Here is a 22,127-nt window from a genome sequence, read left to right as displayed (position 1 = left end):
AGATAAAGAAACCAGTAAACATACTGAGAAAAGCACTTAGGAAGATGCAGAGGCTAGGCAGGGAGAATAAAACTAAAAACATCATCATATCTTCAGAAAAATAAAAAGTTGCATCCATGAAGCAGGAATGCAGTCCTATACAAAAGGAACATTTGGAGAACAAAAGAACAAGTCCTGATATTAAAAATATGGTAGCAGAAATTTAAAATCTAGTAGAAGAAAAAATGTTGGAAAGCTTGAAAGTAGAGCAGAAAGTAGAGCAGGGAGCGGACGTGGCTCAAGCACTTGAGCACCCGCCTCCCACACGGGAGGGCCCAGGTTTGGTTCCCATGCCTCCTGGAAAAGCAAAACAAACAAGCAGAACAGATGATGAAACTGAATCAGGGAAGCCAGTGTGGTTCAGTGGTTGAGTGCCAACTTCCCACATATGAGGTCCTGGGTTCAAGCCCCAGGCCCAGTACCTGAAAAAAAAAAAAAGGAGAGCAAAAACACAAAGGCAGAAAATAAAAGAGAAAAGAAAATTCAAAGAACCATCTCAAGAGGTTTAAAACAAGTAATGGGATTTTAGAAAGAGAAATTAAAGAATAGGGTGTTGGGATTCGTTAACAAAATAATTCACAAAAGGTGATCAGGACTTCAGGGCATGCGTTTCCTGATTTAAAGACTCTCTAAAAGCCCTGCACATGAAGGTAGCAACACATTGTGATTGTGGTAATCCCATTGAATGGTATGCTTGGGAGGGGCTGAGATGGGAAAGTTAGTGTTGGATATATATCTCCACAATTAGAAGGGGAAAAAAAATAACAACTAAGGAAACAGTAACAATTAAATGCAATACACAGTACTCGACTGGATCTAATAATGGAGGGGGAAGGACCCCAAAGGATATGGTTGGGACATATGGACAAAGTGGAATGTAGCTTTACATCAGCATGAAAGTTCCTGTTCTTGATAGCTATGCAAAGATGGTTACATAAGTGAACACCTTGTTCTTAGGAAACATACTTGGAAGTATTATTTGTTCAAGGATGTGTGTAATCTACTCTCAGATGTTTAGAAAGTTGATAGATAAGTAGATTGATGGGTAAATAGCTGTACTGATAGGTAGGTGGATAGCATGGTGTAGTAAATGTGGCAGAATGATAAAATGGGTGAATCCAGGGGGTATGTTGGAGTGCACTGTATGGGTTTTTGTTATTTTTGCAATTGTCCTTTAAGTTTGAAATTATTTCAAAATCAAAAGTTTGGATTTGGGGACACTCAGCACAGTGGATGCAGTGGATGTAAATAAACCCACTCCATGGTACAAAATATTGAAATTTCACAGCACTGGAGACATAAAGATCGGCGACCTTCTCCCATACTTCATCAACTCCTAAAACCCTCCGTAGTTCACTGCCTGTCCTCACCCAAATCCCGTTTCCTTACCTCTTTAAGGTAACTGAAAGCTCGCACTTCCTCGGGGACTGGAGGCCCCCGCAGCCCTCTCCAAACAGGCAGCTGTCTCTGCCGCATCCCGTCACTGTCCTGGGTGCGGGTGGGCAGGTGTCCTGTTTGCACCTCACTACCAATGTCAGGCTCTTCCTTTGCAGAAGTACTTTATTTGTATTTAGATTTCATAATATTCTCAGTTGAAAAATAAGTTTCACGTAGCCAAATTATTCCAGACATATTTTAGAAGTTTTCTAATCACTGAATTGAGTATCAGTTTTTAAGTTAAAATCAATTAAACTCAGTTCAAGTGCTCAGTGGCCCTGTGTGGCTAGTAACTGGCTTTGTGGACAGACCAGAGTTAGTGGCTTGATTAGATGCAGGTTTGATTGGGGGGAGGGGGGTTGGTATGTCTCAGAAGGCCAAGCTCTGGCTGTCTTTCCTGGGGTAGCTTTCCCAGTTCCCATCTTCAGTGTGAACAGGAAGGATTGTCCCGCCCCCTGGCCTCTGGTCGGATGCATGCTGCTCCCTCCACTGTACCTCAGCAGCACTCTTCCAGAAGGATGACTTCATGTCCTGTAACCCATCTGCTTTCCTTCCACCTCACTCACTCCAGCAGTCCAGCTCCAGCATGTGCCCCCTGGGAACCTTCCCACCTTCTCACTTTCCTTTGCACTGCCTTTGATGACCTCTCTCTGCTTTCTCCCCTTTAGAGTCTCTGGTCAGTTATAAACACTTCCTTGCCACCCCCACCTTGTCAAAACCTTAATCAAATCCAGCTTTCTGCTTAAGCTGTGCTTGCATTTGTGCAGGAGAATGTGTTGGAATCACAGCCGTGTCGACTGGTCCATTTGACCTCCCAAACGATCGCTGTGACCCCATTGCTTACCAGCAGTCCAAGCGTGCTTTCCTAAACCACTTGCCTTGACAACTCGTTTACAACTTGCCCTGGCAAGCTCCCACACCTTCTATCCCATCTTCACAATTAGTTGATGAACTTGCTTCTTACTCTTTTTTTGAGAAAAAAAAATTGGAAACAATCAAAAGAAAACTTGCACAAACTCCAGTTGCCACATCTCTTTACCTGCCAGCATTTGACCCCCACACTTGGCCTTCCCATCTGTTACAGAAGGTGAATTCTCTGGGTTCCTCTCCAGGCACCTGCTCTCATCCTTTCTTGCCTTCTCAAGGACGGTACTCTAGCTTTTCTCCCTCTTTGCTGCGTCATTAGTTTTTTCTAACTAGTGGATCAGTCACATCAGAAATATAAACATCCTCTCATTTCTTCTAGCTTAAAAAAAGAATCCTTCTTGATCCTATTTTCCTCCACCATCTACCACCCTGTTTATGTGCTTTTATTTGCAAAGAGCATGAAGAAGTTGTATGTATTTGTTATCTCCAATTCTTCTTTCAGTCTCTCTCTTCATTGAAGTATAGGAAACTGCACGGATGATGCATGTACAGCCTACTGAGTTAGCCCAAAGTGAACCCTCTATATAGATCAAGAAACATTCTATCACCAGCACCTTTCCCCAACTGATAACTGGTAAAGGATTCGTGTGACTCCTTCCTGAATTTAAATAGAATCATATATTAGGCCTATAAGATCCATTCACATTATTGCTTGTGGTTTTAATTTATTTTCATTGCTATATCAAATATCATTGTCTATCTATACCACACTTTATTTATCTGTGCTGCTGTTGATGGATATTTGGGTGGTTTCCAGTCATTGGTTATCATGTCACCCTGGACATTTTTGTGCGTGACTTTTGATGCATACGTGCGTTTATTTGTTGTTTACCAATAAGGGAATTCACTGAGTCCTAGGGCGTGTGCGTGTTCAGTTGCAGTTGATAGCCAGCAGTTTTTTGCAACTGGATACACCAGTTTACACTTCAACGAGAAGGTTGTTTCATTCTTACCAACACTTGTCATTGTCAGTCTTTTTGGTCATCTGTGGGTTTATAGTGATATATCTCTTTGGATTCTGTTGTTTGGATTTTTTTGGGGGGAGGGGGCAGAGGGGTAGGAGAATGATTCTTGACTTTTTTAACTTTTTACTATGGGAAATTTTAAAAATAAAATTTTTATTTCTATGTCCCCATCACTCAGCATCAGTTATCAGCTTATCATCTATCTCCTGGTTGTTTCTGTTCTATCTGCATACCTACTCACCCCCTTCCACCATATTGTTTTGAAGCAGATGACAAACTTCATGTCATTTTATTTGTATATTTTTCAGCATGTGCTTGCTGAGAGATACATATTTTTAAAAATTAACAGTAACCCCCAATATCACCAAATGCTCATTGTTAAATTTCTTGTTTTCATAAATGTTACAAGTTTGTGTTGTTTCATATTATTTATTTGAATCAGTATTTTGATTGTAATTAATTGATAAGTCTCTTAAGATTCTTATAACATACAGACTTTCTCCCTCTCTTTTTTCCTTGGAATTTGTTGAAGAAACTTGGCCTTTTGTATTAAAGAGTTTTCCCTGTCTCTTTGTATTTTGCTGATTGCATCTGCGTAGCGTAATTTCACTAGTTCTTTTCTGTCCTCCGTGTTTCCAACCATTTGTAGTTTAATTAAAGACTTGATTAGATTCACTTTTTTTTTAAGTCTTTTCCCAGGAGACATATATCTGGTGGTCACCTCTGTTGAGATGTTAGCAACCCTAATCATCAGTAATTACTAGGAGTTGCACAGTGGTGGTTTCTAGTCCTAGCCATTTTTTCTCAAACCCACGCTCCTCTGACCTTTGCTCCCACCATTCTCCCAAGTCGAAATATCCTCAGCTTGCCATTGCTGAGCCGCTGGGTAACTCCCAGTCCCAGCCTCACTTGACTTCTCTCCAGCATGACAACATTTGATCACTCCCTCTGCCTTTGATAAACTTTTTTCACTTGGGTTCCAGGAATAGCTCGGTTCTGTATAAATGCCTAGGCATAGTGTCTTAGTTTGCCAGGAACACCACAGCAGATACCACAAACTTGTTGGCTTAAAGAACAGGAATTTATTGTCGCACAGTTGTGAAGAGCACAGAATCACAATGCCGACAGGCCCTGCCTCTGAAGCCTGTGGTGCTGGCGGCGGCTGCCCTCTGTCCTCGCCTCCGGCAGCTTGCAGGTGCAGCTCTGCTCCATCACACGGCAGCTGTCCGCTTCTGCCTCTTCCTTTGGCTTCTACTTCCATTTACTTCCTTGTCCAAATTTCCTTTGCTTATAAGGAATGCAGTCGTATGGATTAAGGACCACCCTGATTCAGTTTGTCCTCCTCTTAATAGGATCTTAACGGTCATATTTACAAATGAGTTCACACCCACAGGACCAGAGGTTAGATCTTAGACAGGTCCAGTGGATGTGATTCAGTCCCCAACACAAAATAATGATTGTGAAAACTTAGTATGGATTTTACTTTTAAGGTGACTATATTGGGAAGATAGAAGAAGAGAAGCAAAGGTGCTGGTAGTATAGAGAGCCAACAGGTGACGTCTGAAATTGAGTAATCAAAAGGTCACAGATAGTATATGCTTAATATTAAGTATATTGGGGAGCAGATGTGGCTTAAGTGATTGAGGACCCACTTCCCACATGGGAAGTCCCAGGTTCAGTCCCTGGTGCCTCTTAAAAACAAAAACAAACAATAAGCAAAAAAATGAAAAAACCAACTCAGGGAAGCCAATGTGGCTCAATAGTTGAGTGCCGGCTTCCCACCCATGCAGTCTGGATTTCAATACCCAGCCCAGTACAGGAAAAAAAATGATAAAGGAGATGTGACATGCTACACACAGCAGTTGCTTCCCGCAGCGAGACTGGTAGGACATGGAGAGGGGTGGGCAGGGTTCTTTGTGTTCAAAGCCTTTAGTGATACTTGGCTTTTTAAATAATTTGCATATATTACTTTGATAAAATGAAAGTTAACTTTAACAATAAACATAGCATATGCGGTGCTTTTATTTCGCCATATATCTGGCTGGCAAATGAATGTCTTTTACTTCTTATCCTTTAATGCCCTTGGAATGCTGTTCTCTGGGTTTGTCTCTGTCTCTTCCAGAATGGCTGTTCGGAAAACTCTCCTTCCTCCTCAGCCTCCTGACGTGGCCAGCCCTCGAGTGGAGAGCTCTCTGCGGAGCACGTCCGGGTCACCCAGGCCTGCGGGGTGAGGACAGAGTGCTCTCGGCGCCATTGTTTTCAGCTGCTTGTAATGGGAGGGAATACTCTAATATGTGTGACTGATTACTCGTAACTTGCCTGTGTGCGTGAATCTTTCGAAAACCCACTCTGTAGTTGTGTGACCTCAGCACATTTCTCAATCACTCTAACCTTCAGCTCTATCACTCATTAAGTGGGTGTGTTTCGATATCTACCCCATAGAATTCTTGTAACATTAAATGAAATGATGGCGTCAAAGTGCTTAGAACATGACCTGCCTCCTAGCAAACACCCAGTAATTACTGCTATAAAAAATGCCCTCATGACAAAGCTAATACATGCTTCTGCTTTATTCTTAATCTTCTTAATTCCAAAAGGAATATTATTTTAGGGAAAAATAATCAGACAATATAAAAATATTTAAAATACAAGGTGAAAGTCACTGTCCTATTCCCTACCCAGCTTCCAATCCGAGTTCCCAGAAATATTGATTGGAAAAGGTTTAGCTAGGTTTCTTTTCCCACATAGACACGTAGATATCCATTGGTAAATCCTTAAAAATATGATCTTGCTGCATTTACTACATCTTGTACTTATATTTATTGTATCAGTGATAGCTTAGTATTTTTTCATCTACTTCTTCATAAAACTTTCTTCAAGAAAAAAAATGAAGGAATGCCTCCTGGGTACCAGGTACCGTTTTTAGCTCTGGGGATTTAGCAGCAACTAAAATAAAGTGTGTTCCCTTAAAGCTTACTTTCTAGTAGGTATAGAGAAATAATAAATATAATAAAAAGCAGCATAAAGGGGATATAAAGATATATACACATAAAGAGGGTAGACAGGAAGTCTATTCTGAGCCATAGTTTGAACAAGCCATATGCCCCCCGATGTCAGATTCTGTTGAGCAGAGGAAAGAGCAAGGAAGAAGACTTTCAAGATAGGAAGGCAGGCAGCCCTCACTTTCCACGTGAAGGCATGACTGTAAAAATGATGTTGCATACTGATCCAGGGCAGAGCAATCTTCATAACCAGGTAGGAAAGTTGTGGTTGTCCTGTGACCTTTAAAAAATCTTTGTCAACTGAATTATATATTTGAATGCGGTTTAAAGGGGGAAATTTTAGGTTGTTATATGTACTAGAATAAAAACTTTTTTAAAAAAGCAACATAGGGATGTGCAATACAAGTGAACCCAGTTGTAAACTTTCTGATGAACTAGTTAATAGTATAATTAAAAGAATGTTCTTTAGTGAATTATAACAAATGTACCACACTAATGGCAAGGTGTTGCTCATATGGTGGCATATGGGAACTCTGTATTTTATACATGATTTTTCTGTAAAACTGCAACTTCTCTAATAAAAGGAAAAAAAACAAGGAAAAACTTTTGCCAAAATATTAAACAACTTTTTGTTGATTATAGATGATAGGATAATGGAAAGAATAGGGAAACTGATATTTAGTATACCATAATATAAATATTAGAAACTTTGAGATGGGAAGCGGACGTGGCCCAGTGGTTGGGGCGTCCGTCTACCACATGGGAGGTCCGCGGTTCAAACCCCAGGCCTCCTTGACGGGTGTGGAGCTGGCCCACGTGCCGTGCTGATGCACGCAAGGAGTGCCGTGCCATGCTGGGGTGCCCCCTGTGGAGGGGAGCCCCATGTGCAAGGAGTGCACCCCGTAAGGAGAGCTGCCCAGTGTGAAAGAAAGTGCAGTCTGCCCAGGAATGGCGCCGCACACACGGAGAACTGACGCAGCAAGATGACACAACAACAATAAAAAAAGATTCCCATGCTGCTGATAACAGAAGTGGACAAAAAGAACATGCAGCAAATGGACGCAGAGAACAGACATGGGGGGGAGAGGGGAGAGAAATAAATATAATCTTAAAAAAAAAAGGGGCTTTAAAAAAAAAGGAACATTGAGAATTAAAGTGTTTTCTTTGTAAAATCTTATTGAGTAGTTGAAATGGAACTTGCTTTCTTCATCTTTTTCATATAATTTATGAAACAGAGCAAGCATGTTTTCTATATGTTAGTTATTCCACTTTTCTAAGTTCAGATCCACTTCCAGCATTTTATCCTTTGTGTTTTCATAACCTATCTCCCAAGAGTGGAGTGGACATGTGAAGTAGATAGTTGGATATAAGATTATGGCCTATGTATACAATCTTGGAACTGAAGATAGAGGTCAAGATTGGTGGTAGATTTGGAAATTATAAACATATATGTTGTTTAAAACCATGAAGTTGGAGGAGACCCCCCTGACAGTAAATATAAATAAAGAATAAAAGTGGCCCGAAGACGCAACTGTAAGAACCATCATCAAAGATCAGGAAAATGAAAAGCCAGGCAACAAGCCTGAACTGCTGCTATACCTCTGATGGTCCTCAGTGGTTTGCTGTCATAGGTAGTCCTCAATCAATGAGCATTTAGATTATTGTTATTATAGCAAACAATAGCAATATTGTCCTTCTTCAGTAATTCTTGTAGGGCAAGTTCAGTGGTGGCAAACTTAGCTTTGTTTATCTGGGAATTGTCTTAATGAAAATCAGCACTTCATCTTATTGAGGCTCCCTTGTACATGACATTTTACTCTCTGTGGCATTTGACAGTTTGATGATAATATGTTAAGGTGTGGGTCTATTTGGGTTTATCCTGTTCAGAGTTTGTTGAGCATCTTGGTTGTATATTCATGTTTTTAATTAAATTTGAGCAGTTTTCAGCACTTACTCCTTTATTCTTCCTGCTCCTCTCTTTCTTCTTCTGGGACTCCCACAGTGTGTATTTTGGTACGCCTGATGGCATCCCACACTTGCCTTAGGCTCTGCCCACTTCTCTTTGTTCTTCTTTTTCCTCAGACTGATTTCAGTTGTCTTATCTTCAAGTTCACTGATTCATTCTTCTGCCAGCTCCAGTCTGCTGTTGAACCTCTCTCAGGAATTTTAAATTTCTGTTACTGTGGTCTTCAGCTCTGTCGGGATCCTTTTCATAATTTTCATCTATCAGTATTCTCATTATGTTCACCTATCCTTTTCCTGATTTCCCTTAGTTCTTTGTCCATGTTTTCTGTTTCTCCTCTTCGGTGGTTTTTTAAAAATACTTTAAAGTCCTCATCAAGTAATTACAATGTCTCATTCATCGGTTCTCTTCTCATTCAAGTTGTGATTTTCCTGGATCTTGGTATGACAAGTGATTTTCTATTGGAACTTGGACATTTTAGGTATTATGCTTTGAAACTCTGAAACTTAAATCTTACAGTCGGGCTCTCCTCATACTGCCGCAAAACGGGAGGCAGGAGCACAGCCTCATCCCTGTGGGGTGGAATGGGAGTTCAGATTCGCAGCTGGCCTCCATTGGCTCCCGGGAGGGTGTTTCTTGATACTCCTGGCCGCAGGTGAAAGCCCCGGTGCTCCGTTCAGCTCTCCGCGGCACTGCTCCAGGACCTGTGTGGCTGCAGGTGAAGGGAGTTGGGGCACTTTGGTACAGCCTGGCAGGATGGAGGTCTAGGCTCCTGTGGAGGGGCTGGGGGTGTTGTTTCGGTGGTGTTTTGCCAGAGTATTGCAGTTTTGGTCTAAAAGTTTTCTGTCTTTCTAGGTTGCATATCTCCTGGTTTTTTGGCTACATAGAACAGTCTTTTCTTAGAGTGTTTTTTGGCCATGCCCCTGGTTGCTGGCTTCTGCAACATCCATTTCACAACATAGGAGGCAAAATGAGAACCCAGGAAACTTACCACTGTGTCATACCTTGAGTTACTAGCTCATCTTCTTTTTCACATATAATGCTATGACATATAGTAACTTACATATAATGCTCAGAGTTTTTAGCTACAGGTGTCAAGAAGATTGGGGGAAAGTATGTCTACTCCATCTTTAAAGAAGCAGAACTGTTCTCACTCTTAAAATGACAGAATGGCTGGGAAAATTCTTCTTTGGAATAGTTTTTCTTTAGAAATGCTAAAGTATTATTTTATTTCCTTCTGTTCTGTTTTTGCAGTTGAAAACACATCACAGTGTTCTGATCTTTGTATCTAATCTGTTTCTTTCTCTTGGAAGTCTTTTTTTTTTTCTGTCTTTATTTTTTTAATGTTACATTCAAAAAATGAGGTCCCCATATACCCCCCATCCCCCTCACTGCACTCCTCCCCCCATAACAACCACCTCCTCCATCATCATGTCTGGAAGTCTTAATGATCTTTAAGTACTCGGAATTTCACAGTAAAATTGGGATCAGTCTGCTTTTTTAATGTACTGCTCATTCATTGGGCTTTTCATTTTGAGAACTCATGATGTCAAATATATAAATATATATGTATATGTATATATATCTTTAATTTTAAAAATCTTTCCTTTGATTTACCATCTGTTGGTTCCATCTCTTTCTTTTTAGGAAATACCTTCAACTTTATCTTATATCTTTTCTTTGTTAAGTCTTCCCATTTCAAATAGAAAAATTTGAGATATGTAGGAAAAAAGAATAATAGTGATAAACTAGACTTAATTGTCATTACTATTTTGACATATTTACTTCATCTGTCATTATCCACAGTAAATTATAGAATTTCCCTTCTAAATACTTTTTTGTGCATTTCCAAATACCATTATCCCTAACAAAATTAATAATTCCTTCATTTTATATACTTTCCAATCCATATTCAAACTTCCCTACTTGTCCCAAAATATCTTTTGTAATTAGTTTATTCAAAGCAGTACCATTAAAATTCGCATGTTAAATTTGTCATTTTTTATTGAGATATAATTTACATAGCATAAAATTCACACTTTAAAGTATACAGGTAATTGATTTTTGGTATAGTTACAGTGTTATGCAGCCATCTGATTCCAGAACATTTCTTCACCCCAAAAAGAAATCCTGTACCTTCTAGTGGTCATTCTTCATTTTCCTTTGCACCCAATCCACCCCCCACCCCCCCAAATCCCTGCAACCACTAGTCTTTTTGTCTTTGTGAATTTGAGTATTCTAAATATTTCATATAAATGGAATCATACAATTTGTGACCTTTTTGTGTTTGGCATCTTTCACTTAGCATGTTTTCAAGGTTTTTACTATGTTATAGCATGTATTGTATTTAATTCCTTTTCGTGGCTGAATAATATTCCATTGTATAGCTATACCACATTTTGTGTATTCATTCATTACTTGATGAACATTTGGATTGTTTCCTCTTTTAAGCTGTTCTGAATAATGCTGCTGTGAATATTCATGTACACATTTTTGTATTGACATGTGTTTTCAATTCTTTAGGTATGTAATGAAAAGAAGAATTGCTGGATCATATTTTAACTCTGTTTAGCATTAGGAGGAACTACTAGATTGTTGTCCAAAGTGACTGTACCACAGGCAATGTATGAGGCTTCCATTTTATCTACGTCCTTATCCTTGCTTAACCCTTTTGTCTGTCTGGTTTTTTAATCATACCCATTCTCGTGGGTGTGACATGATCTCTCAGTTGTGGTTTGGTCTGCGTTTCCTGTGTGGCTAGTGACGCTGAGCATCTTTTCATATGCTCACTGCCCTGCTCCTATGCCTTCTTTGCAAAAATGTCCCTTCAAATCCTAATGTCTTACTATTGTGCTTTATGAGTTCCTTGTATATTCTAGATAGACATCCCTGTCAAATATAACCTTCATCAATATTTTCTAGTCTGTGGATTGTCTTTTTGCTTTCTCAGTGATGTCATTTGACAAAAACTTTTAATTTTGATGAAGTCCTATTTATCAGTATTTCTTTAATCACTTGTACTTTGTTGTTTCTAAGAAATTACTGCCTAATGCAATGTCCTATGTTTTCTTCTAAAATTTTTTACAATATTAGCTGTTACATTTAGATCTGTGATCTATTTTGTGTTAATTTTTATATGTGGTGTGACGGAAAGGGTCCAAAATCATTCTTTTGTATGTGGCTATCCACTTGTTACAACATCATTTGTTGAAACAACTGTTCTTTCCCCATTAATTGTCTTGGCAAATTGATCATAAATGCAAGGGATTATTCCTGGAGTCTCAGTTCTAGTCCATTGGTATATATGTCTCTCCTTAGCCCAGTACCATACAGTCTTTATTACTATAGCTTTGTAGTAAGGTTTTATATTGGTGTATGTGAGTCCCCCAAATCTGTCCTTTTCTTTCAAGATTGTTTTGGCCATTTGGAGTATTTTGCATTTCCATATGAACTTTAAGATAAATTTGTCAGTTTCTGCAATAAAAGCAGCTAATGTTTTAATAGAAATTGTATTGGATCTCTAGAACAGTTGGGGTGGGTATTATTACCATGTTAATGATATTGTCCTCATATTCATGAACGTGGAATGCCTTTGCATTCCCTATTTCTTTCAATGTTGTTATAGTTTTCAGTTTACAAATCTCACACTTCTTTAATTTATAGAGAAGTACAATTGATTTTTGTATATTAATCTTACATCCTGAACATTTGCTAAACTTGTTTAGCAAAGTTCTAATAGGTTTTTTGTTTGTGTTGGGTTTCCTTAAGACTTCTATATTCAAGATCATGTCATCTGCAAAGAGAGATCGTTTTACTTCTTCTTCCATTCTGGAGGTCTATTTTTTTTTTTCCTTGCATTTATAAACCATGGTAGAACCTCCAGTGCAAATTTGAACTGAAATAGCAAGAGAGGATATCCTGGCCTTGTTGTACATCTAAAGGGGAAAACTTCAACACTTTGCCATCAAGTATGATGTTAGATGTGGGTTTTCAGTTGATGCCCTTCATCAGGTTGAGCAAGTTGCCTTCTCTTTCTAGTTTCTTTTGTTGACTCTTTTTAACATGAAAGCATATTCGATTTTTTCCAAGTGCCTTTTCTGCATCTATTGAGATGATCATGAGTTTTAGTCCCTGTTTCTATTGGTATGTATTACATTGATTAATTTTCATGTTATGCACCAACCTTGTATTCCTAGGATAAGTCACACTTGGTCATGGTGTGTAATAATTTTTATATGTGGTGTAATGTTTATATGTCGCTGTACTGGATTTGCTAGAATTGGTTAAGGATTATTTTGTCTAACTATATGTGATATTGGTCTGTAGTTTTTTCTTATGTTGTCTTTCTCCTTTTCATGTCAGGACACTACTGACGTATTAGAATGAGTTTGGAAGTATTCCTTCCTCTTCAATTTTTTTGGAAGAGTGTGAAGAATTATTCTTTTCTAAATGTTTTAATAGTTAAACATAGTTTTTTAAATAGTGGATATTTCTGGCACTGGACTTTTATGGGAAATTTTTAAATTACTCATTCTCTTGACTTAAAATTCAGATTTCCTATTTCTTCTTGAGTTTATTTTTGTACTTTCTAATAATTTGTCCACTTTCTTCATCTAGGTTTTCTCATATTAGCATATTTGTTGGTTCATGGTATTTTCTTTTTCTCTAAGATCAGTAATAATGTTCCACTTCAGTTCCTGGTTTTGTTAAAGTGAGTCTTCTCTCTTTTCTCCTTGGTGAGTCTAGCTAAAGATTTATCGGTGTTGTTGATCATTTCAGAGAACCGTCTTTTGGGTTCATTGAGTTTCTCTACTGTTTTTCTGTCTTCTATTCCAGTTGTTTCCACTCTATTTATTATTTCCTTCCTTATTATTGCTTTGGGTTTAGTTTGCTCTCTTTTCCCTTATTCCAGTGTCTCAGCATGTTGTTTTTTTGTTTTCTCCCTGCTCAAGATGGCTCCCTCACCTGTTTGCTCATTGTTTATGCCCATTGTCTGCTTGCTATTGCTGTTGTTGTTGTTGTTTGCTCACGGTTTTTGCTTGTTGTCTGCTCATTGTTTGCTTGTCTTCTTTAGGAGGCTCTGGGAACCGAACCTAGGAACTGTTATGTGGGAGGCCGACACTCAGCTGCTTGACCCACATCTGCTTCCTGCTGTTGTTGTTGTTGTTTTTAGATTTATTTCCTTTTTTCTCCCCACCCCATCATTGTGTGCACTTGCTTTATCTGTTCATCTTCCTTGGTTTTTTGGGGAGGCACCAGGAACTGAGTCCATGACCTCCAATGTAGGAGGGAGGTGCCTAGTTGCTTGAGCCACCTCCATTCCCTACTTTGTTGTGTCTCTCGTTATGCTTTTCTTTTTATGTCTCTTGTTGCATCATCTTGATGCATCAACTTACCACACCTGCCCATCACGCTAGCTCACTGTCTTCTTCAGGAGGCACTGGAAGCTGAACCAGGGACCTCCCATGTGGTAGGCGGTAACCCAATCACTTGAGCCACAACTGCTTCCCACTGTTGTTTGTTTTTTTGGGTTTTTTTGGAGGGAGTGATAGGAATTGTTTGTTTTTAATGTAAGTGTTTACAATTCTGAGCACTGCTTTAGCTATCTCCTATAGGATTTTGGTAAGTTTTGTGTTCACCTTAAAGTATTTTCCAACTTGTGATTTCTTCTTTGACTCATTGGTTATTTATGAGTATGTTGCTTCATTTCTACATATTTTTTAATTTCTCAAATATCTTTTCATTAATTTCTAATTTCCATTGTGATCTGAGGGCATACTTTGTATGGTTTCAATCCCTTTAAATATATTGAACCTTGATTCTTGTCCTTACATACCGTCTATTCTGGCAAGTGTTCCATGTGCACTTGAAAAGAGTGTGTATTTTACTGTTATTAGAATATTCTATAGATTTCTGTCATCTAGTTTGCATATAGTGTTGTTCTAGTCTTCTGTTTCCTTGTTGATCTTTGTAGTTATTCTATCATTGATATGGAATTTGAAGTCTCCAGTTATTATTGTTGAATTCTCATTGCTTCCTTAAATTCTGTGAGTTTTTTCTCAGTATATTTTGGAGTTCTGTTGTTAGGTGCATATATGTTTACTTTTGTCACATCTATTTGGATCGACCTTTTTAGCACTTTAAAATGTTGATCTTTATCTCTAGTAATAATTTTTGTTCTAAAGTCTGTTTTGACTGACATTAGCATAGCCACTGTAGTTCTCTATTGATTAATTTGCCTAGTATCACTCTTTCTGTCCTCTTACTTTCAACCTGTTTATGTCTCTTGTAGACACCATATATTGGATCTTGTTTTTTATCCATTCTTCCAATCTCTGCCTTTTCTTTGGAGTGTTTTATCCAATTATTTTAATGTAATTAATAATTTTTCTGTTTATTTTCTCTAATGTTTTTTTGTTTTTTGGTTTTTTGTCTTTATTTTTTTAATGTTACATTAAAAAAATATGAGATCCCCATATACCCCCCACCCCCCTCACCCCACTCCTCCCCCCGCCACCCCACTCCTCCCCCCATAACAACATCCTCCTCCATCATCATGAGACATTCATTGCACTTGGTGAATACATCTCTGAGCACCACTGCACCTCATGGTCAATGGTCCACACCATAGCCCACACTCTCCCACAGTCCACCCAGTGGGCCATGGGAGGACATACAATGTCCGGTAACTGTCCCTGCAGCACCACCCAGGACAACTCCAACCCCTGAAAATGCCCCCATATGACATCTCTTCCTCCCATTCCCTACCCCCAGCAGCCACCGTGGCCACTTTCTCCACACCAATGCCAAATTTTCTTCAATTACTAATCACAATAGTTCATGAATAGAATATCAGTAAGTCCACTCTAATCCATACTCTATTCTTCCAAACTGTGGACCTTAGAATGGTTGTGTCCACTCCACATCTATATCAAGAGAGGGCTCAGATTCCACATAGATGCTGGATGCAATCCTCCTGCTTTCAGTTGTAGGCACTCTTGGCTCCATGGTGTGGTGGTTGACCTTCTTCACCTCCATGTTAGCTGAGTGGGGTAAGTCCAATAAACCAAAGTGTAGGAGTTGCACGTCTGTTGAGGCTCAGGGCTTGGCTATCACATGGTCATTCTAGAGATTCAGGTCCCCTGGGTATACATTAAACCCCAGCACCAACTACGGTTCTGGTAAAAGTAACAAGAGAGACTTGTGGTCAAAGATCACATCTGAGTCCAGCTCCATCACACAGAAACACAAACTCCAAAGTAGGGCCAACTGAGATGGCACTGAACTCCATCTGCCATTACCATATAACCTGTGGGTCTTACTGTATGTTTTATTGCTTTCTCTTCCTCCATTACTGCCTTCTTTTGTGTTAAAATTGGTATTTTTCTATTGTACCATTTTAATTTCCTCTTCCTCTCTTTTTCTAAGTAATTTTTATTTTCTTTGTGGTTGTCCAGGGAATTATAATTAACATTGTAAGTTATAGCCATCTAGTTCAGAGTAATACCAACTTAATTTTAATAGTATATGAAAGCTTTGCACCTGTTTAACTTTATCGCCTACCTATCCTGTGCTATTAACATCATACAGATACCATATTTATACAGTATGTGTCCATTTTCAGATTTATAATTATTGCTTTATGCAGTTCACTTTTAAAGCAGATAGGAGAGAAAAGAGTTAAACAAAAATATAGGTAATACTGGGGAGTGGATGTAGCACAAGTGGTTGAGCGCCTGCATTGCATGTACAAAGATCTGGGTTCAATCCCCGGTACCTCCTAAACACAAAACAAACAAAAAAACCAACTCTCGGGAAACAGGTGTGGCTCAAGCGATTGGTCTCCTGCTACCACCTTGGAGGTCCCTGGTTCTGTTCCCTGTGCCTCCTAAAGAAGTCAGCAGGCTGGTGAGACAGGCAGGTGCAGCAAGCTGACACAACAAGTTGACACAACAAGAAACACAAGAAGAGAAACATGAGAGACCCAACAAAGCAAGGAGCAGAGGTTCCTGGTGCCTCCTAAAGAAGACAAGCAGGATGACGAGCTGGTGCAATAAAATGACACAACAAGAGACACAAGAGGAAAAACATAATGAGAGATACAGCAAAGCAGGGAATGGAGGTGGCTTAAGCAATTAGGCACATCCCTCCCACATCGGAAGTCCTGGGTTTGGTTCCTGGTGCCTCCTAAAGAAACAAGACAGACACAGCAAGTGCAAACAATGAAGAGGTTGGGAGAGAGAAATTTTAAAAAAAACAACTCTCATTGAGGAGCAATGTGGCTCAAATGGTTGAGTGCCTGCTTCCCATAAAGGAGGTTTGGGTTCAAACCCCAGTGCCTCCTTTAACAACAACAAAAAAAAGGTATTAAAAAAAAAAGTACACTGCTCTTTTTTATTTACTTAGTTACTTCTACAAGTGTTATTTTTTCATGTTAATTTGAGTTTTTCACTTCAGCTTGAAGAACTCCTTATTTTTGATAGGTGAGTTTTCTAGCAAAGAATTCTCTGAGTTTGTGTTCATTGAGGAATGTCTTGATATCTCCTTAATTTTTTTCCCTCCTTCATTTTTGAGTTTCTTTTCATTTTTTCTGGATATAGAATTGTTTACAGTCTTTTTCCAGTATTTAGACCACGTCATTGCATTGCTTTCTGGTTTTTTATTTATTTGTTTATCCTTTAAAGATTTATCTTTATTTATAATCTCTCCCCTCCCACCCCCCAGTTGTCTGTTCTCTGTGTCCATTTGCTGCGTGTTCTTTTGTCCGCTTTTGTTGTTGTCAGCGGCATGGAAATCTGTGTCTCTTTTTGTTGCGTCATCTTGTTGCATCAGCTCTCTGTGTGTGCGGTGCCATTTCTGGGCAGGTTGAACTTTCTTTCGCACTGGGCAGCTCTCCTTACGGGGTACACTCCTTGCACAGGGGGCTCCCCTACGCGGGAGACAACCCTGCATGGCACGGCACTCCTTGCACACACAGCACTGCACATGGGCCAGCTCCACAGGGGTCAAGGAGGCCCGGGGTTTGAACCGCAGACCTCCCATGTGTTAGACGGACGCCCTAACCACTGGGACAAGTCCGCTTCCCATGGCCCCATAGTTTTTGATGAGAAATCAGCTATTGATTTTATTTTGGTGAGTTACTTTTCTCTTGATGTTGTCAAGATTCTCTTTTTAAATATGATTAATGGGTCTCTTTGTGAATTGAGTTTGTTGTAGAATAATTTTTAAATCAAATTTGGAATGCTTTTGGCCATTATTTTACAGATAGTCTTTCAACCCTTTCTCTCTTCTCTTTCTGGGATTACCATAAATTCGTATGCTTGTTGGTGTCCCACATGTCTCTGGGGCTCTGGTCATTTTTCCTCATTCTTTTTCCTTTTTTTCTGCACAGTCTTAATTGACCTATTTTCAAGAGTGTCTTTTGCCCATCCACATTGCTTTTGAGCCCTTCTAGTGGATTTTCCATTTCAGTTATTGTACTTTACAACTCCAGAATTATCAGTTTGGTGTTTTTTGTAGTAATTGCTATCCCTTTATATACAGTTTTGCCTAGCAAGTATAACATTTGGGAAATCCTCAGTGACATTTTCATTGATTTTTTTTTTCCTGTGTTTGGGCCATGCTTTATTGTTTCTTTGCATGTCATAATTTCTTGTTGAAAACTGGACTTTTAAAACAGTATAAATACAGCAGCTCTGGAAACCATATTCTCCCCCCTCTTCAGGATTTATTGTTGCTTTTTGTTGGTGGTGGTGGTATTTGTTGAATTTTTAGATAAATCAGTAAACTCTGAAATTTCCCTGTTTAGCTTCCTGGTTAACTAATGATTAAACACCTGGAACAATGAGTCTGCCTCTCCTTGCCAGTGGGCTCTGCGTGTTTTTGGACATACTTTCAAGAGTCACGCATTAAAACCTCTGCCATCGCCTTTACTTGACACTCGTGCGGGGCCTAAGTGTTACCCGGAGACAAAAGCTTAGGGCCTTCTCCCGCCTGTCTTAGCGTGCACGCAGGCCTTGATGGGCTCCTGGCCTGCTCTGTCCCCAGGGCCTTGTCAGAGCTTTTCAAAGCCCCTGTGAACAGCTCATTCCCTAGCTTTTGCTTTTTATGCTCTTTGAGTAGTTCTTATCTATTGTTCAAGGTGCTGTGAAGTTAATCCTTTGGCTTTAATTTTTTAAGCCAGATGCCCCTAGGTTAAAGGCAGTTTGCACTGGGTGGGTTTTAAATCGGGTCATCTAAGGACAGATTTGCAAATGGGGATCTTCTAGGGAACTACCAGACAGGTCAAATAATGACAGTTCTAACGGTTGTTTCATCCCCCTCCGGTGGCTGCCAGGCTGTTTGTTTTCACCTGGATTATGTGTTGTTGGAGTTGGAGAAAATGCATTGGAAATAAACAAATTAAAACAGCATTAACTTCACTGTTCTTACAAAGAGTCAGCCAGTTTTATTGAGTTAATTTTGCCAGATTGCTGCAAACCCTTGGTTAAATTCCAGAGTTGTGAAAAAGTTGACTTTCACAAATCTTTTTCCGCTGCTTTCTTGGAAAACAGAGCTCCTTACTCCGCCATTTTTGCTGATGTCACTCTTTTTTTTTTTATTCTTTAATTCCAGACTAATCCTTAGCCCTCCTTCACCCCATTTTTTTTTAACTTACTGAAGTTTATCACTCATACATAAACATATATAAACAATAAATGTATCGTAATAGTTGTGAACTTACAAAACACAAGCATACATCACATCATACAGGACTCTCATGCCTCACCCTACCATCAATACCTTACATTGTTGTTAAACATTTTTAGCTAGTGATTAAAGAGTGTTGTCAAAATATACTACTAAGTATTTTTCCCTCAACGCCCCCTATTATTATTATTATCTTTATGCCATTTATACATGAATATACGTAAACAATAAGTGTATAGTAAAAGTTATGAACTTTACAAAGGAAACATGCATAACATCATACAGGGGTCCCATACATCAACCCTCCACTTACACCTTGCATTGTCATGAGACGTTTGTTACAAACTATGAAAGAACACTGTCAAAATCTTACTGCTAACTATAGTCCTTATCTTACGTTTGGTGTATTTTTCCCCCAACTCACCCTATTATTATTTTTTATGACAGAAATTATAAACTTAGTAAACAATCATGCACATGTGCAGAATTCCCAGACAACACCCCTCTACCAACATACCATACTGTGATAGAGCACTTGTAATAGATAAAATATTATCTGATTGTTACCATGTTGGTTCCATTGGTCTATGTGTCTGTCTTTATGCCAGTACCATGCTGTTTTTACCCTGTAGCTAGGTAATATGATTTAAAATCTGGAGATGAGAGTTTGCTTTTCCTTTTTAAGATGTTTCCGGCTATTCTGGACCCTTTACCTTTCCAAATAAATTTGATAATCATGTTTTCAATTTAAAAAAAAAAATGCTTGTGGCCTTTTTTTGGGGGATTACATTGAATCTGTATATCAATTTTAGTAGAATTGACATCTTAATGATATTTAGTCTTCCAATCCATGAGCATGGAATGGTAATCCAGTTATTTATGGCTTTTTTGATTTATTTTCACATTGAGTTGCAGTTCTGAGTACAAGTGCTTTATATCGTCGGTTACGTTTATTTCTGACTATTAGAGTTTTATCTGTCGTATTTTGTTTTCACTACGTTTTTGACACTTTTACTTACTTTCATTGATATAATCTTCTCACCCCCATTTTTTAATTAGTGCAAGAGTCCTGGGGAGTGGATGTAACTCAAGTGGTTGAGCACCTGCTTCACATGTACGAAGTCCTGGGTTCAATTCCTGGTACCTCCTTAAAAAAAGGAGTCTTTTGGTTAATCTAGTTGCTCCACATCCTTTACTGTATTTACTGTTGTAGGGCTTCTTGGGCCGAGAGAGTATGGGGGAAGGCATTTTGATAGGTATGTGGTCTTGCCGCATCAAACCTTTAATTTGGATTTCCTTCATGGCTAAGGACTTTGAACACCTATTTCATGTACTTATTTGCCATCTGTGTATATCCTCTTTAGTGAAGAGTCAGTTTCTTGTTTATATCATTTGCCCATTTCCTAATAGGATTATTAATTTTATATAGAGTGCATTGCATAGAGTTCCTTCCAGTCTAGGCCTTGTGGTTTCAGCCTCTTAAAGGGTCTTTTGTAAAGCACGATTGAAAATTTTGAAGAAGTCCAGGTTGTCAGTTTGGTTCTTTTTTCTTCTATGGATGATGGTTTTGATGTCACATCAGAATTTCTCTATCTGACTCTAGATTAGAAAGATTTACTTCTATACGATTCTAAAATTTTGTGTTTAGATCTATGGTCCATTTTTAGTTAGCTTTGTATATGGTATGAGCTTTAGGTCAAAGTTCTTCGCCTATGGAAGTATAATTATTTGGGCCTTAAATTTGATGGGTGTGATTTTGTTTTTTAATAACCTGAATTTTCAACAGTGTTAGTATAACTAGATAAACCATCATATCTATCTGATGACATAGTTTACTAATTTGAAATTAATACTTATGAAGAATTTGTATCGACATGAGTAAAAGTTTCTTTAAAAATTTAAAAGAAGATATACATTATTAAACAAAATACTTGTGGCTAGTTTATGTACCTAGAATATCTGGAAAAATGCCGTAGAGTTGTAAAATTGGTGCCCTGGGTTGGGGGATGGGTGTGAGGCATAAGAGAACACCTACTCTCAGTTTATATTTTTCTGATTTTTGGACCATTGCCAAGTACATAAATTACCCCATTTTTTAATCAGTCACTTTATGAGGAACTATATACAAAGTATGGAGTACAGCAGTATTTTTTTTTTTTTAATCCTCCACAGATAGCATATGCAGTAAGGAATTCTGAGGGAAAAATACAAAAATGTAATGAAAGTTGATCATCCTTTTATGAGGTTGCTTTGAGTGATTTCTTTAAAATTTGCTGTTTTCTAAGTTAATTTCATTACTGCTTGTAAAAACTTGGTGGAATGAAACAAGAAGAGGCTATTTTTCATTTTTTACTTTCTGTTGAGGTAAAATGTATGTAACATGCAATCAACCATTTTAAAGCTTACAATTCCATGGCATTTAGTGTCCTCAAGATGTTGTGCAACCTTGTTTCAAAACTTTCTAATCACCTTAATCTTCCTGAAGTAATTACTTACTCTCCCCCTTTATCATATCCTCTGACAACTTCTCGTCTACTCCCTGAATTTATGGACTTGCACATTTTAGATATATCATATAAAAAGAATTATACAATATGTGGTGTTTTGTGTCAGGTTTCTTTTACTTAGCTTAATGTTATCAAGATTTTCCCCCAAATATCACATATCAGTACTTTGCTCATTTTTGTTGTTTTTTTTGGCTGAAAAATATTCCATTGTAGACGTGTGCCTTAATTTGTTTATCCATTCATCCATTGATGGACATTTGAGTTGTTTCGACATTTTGGCTATTGTGAATAACGTTCATGTTCTGCAAGTTTCTGTGTGGACACCTTTTCATTTCTTCTGGGTACATATCTAGGAGTAGAATTTCTGGGTCATTTGATAATTCTGCGTTTAACCTTTTGAGATACTGCCAAACTTTTTCTAACAGGAGCCACACATTCCCATTGGTTATTTCTCCTCATCCGAATTCAAAGTCATTTCTGCAAGTTTTTTCGTTTTTTGGTTTTTTTTCCATTAAAGCCATCCTACTGCGTATCATCAAGTATCATCTCATGGTTTGGGTTTGCATTTTCTTAATGACCAGTAGTGTTGACTATCTTT

The 22,127-nt window shown here is 38.5% G+C and overlaps 1 protein-coding gene across 7 annotated transcripts in view; it reads left to right on the top strand.

Moving 5' to 3' along the window:
• Positions 1-22,127, top strand: part of SAP130 (Sin3A associated protein 130) — a 77,652-nt gene that overhangs the window by 47,329 nt on the left and 8,196 nt on the right. For 4 of the 7 annotated variants that reach the window (XM_058301188.2, XM_058301189.1, XM_058301186.2 and 1 more), the window contains exon 15: positions 5,491-5,595. The exons of the other annotated variants lie outside the window; for them this stretch is intronic. In XM_058301188.2, the coding sequence (XP_058157171.1) occupies positions 5,491-5,595 (105 nt within the window). The remainder of the gene's footprint in view (positions 1-5,490; positions 5,596-22,127) is intronic. 7 annotated transcript variants of the gene reach the window in all.

The sequence above is a fragment of the Dasypus novemcinctus genome, chromosome 7 (assembly GCF_030445035.2).
Source record: "Dasypus novemcinctus isolate mDasNov1 chromosome 7, mDasNov1.1.hap2, whole genome shotgun sequence".
NCBI lineage: Eukaryota > Metazoa > Chordata > Mammalia > Cingulata > Dasypodidae > Dasypus > Dasypus novemcinctus.
The sequence above is the reverse complement of the archived record's forward strand: the minus strand, read 5'-3'. Positions and strand labels throughout refer to the sequence as shown.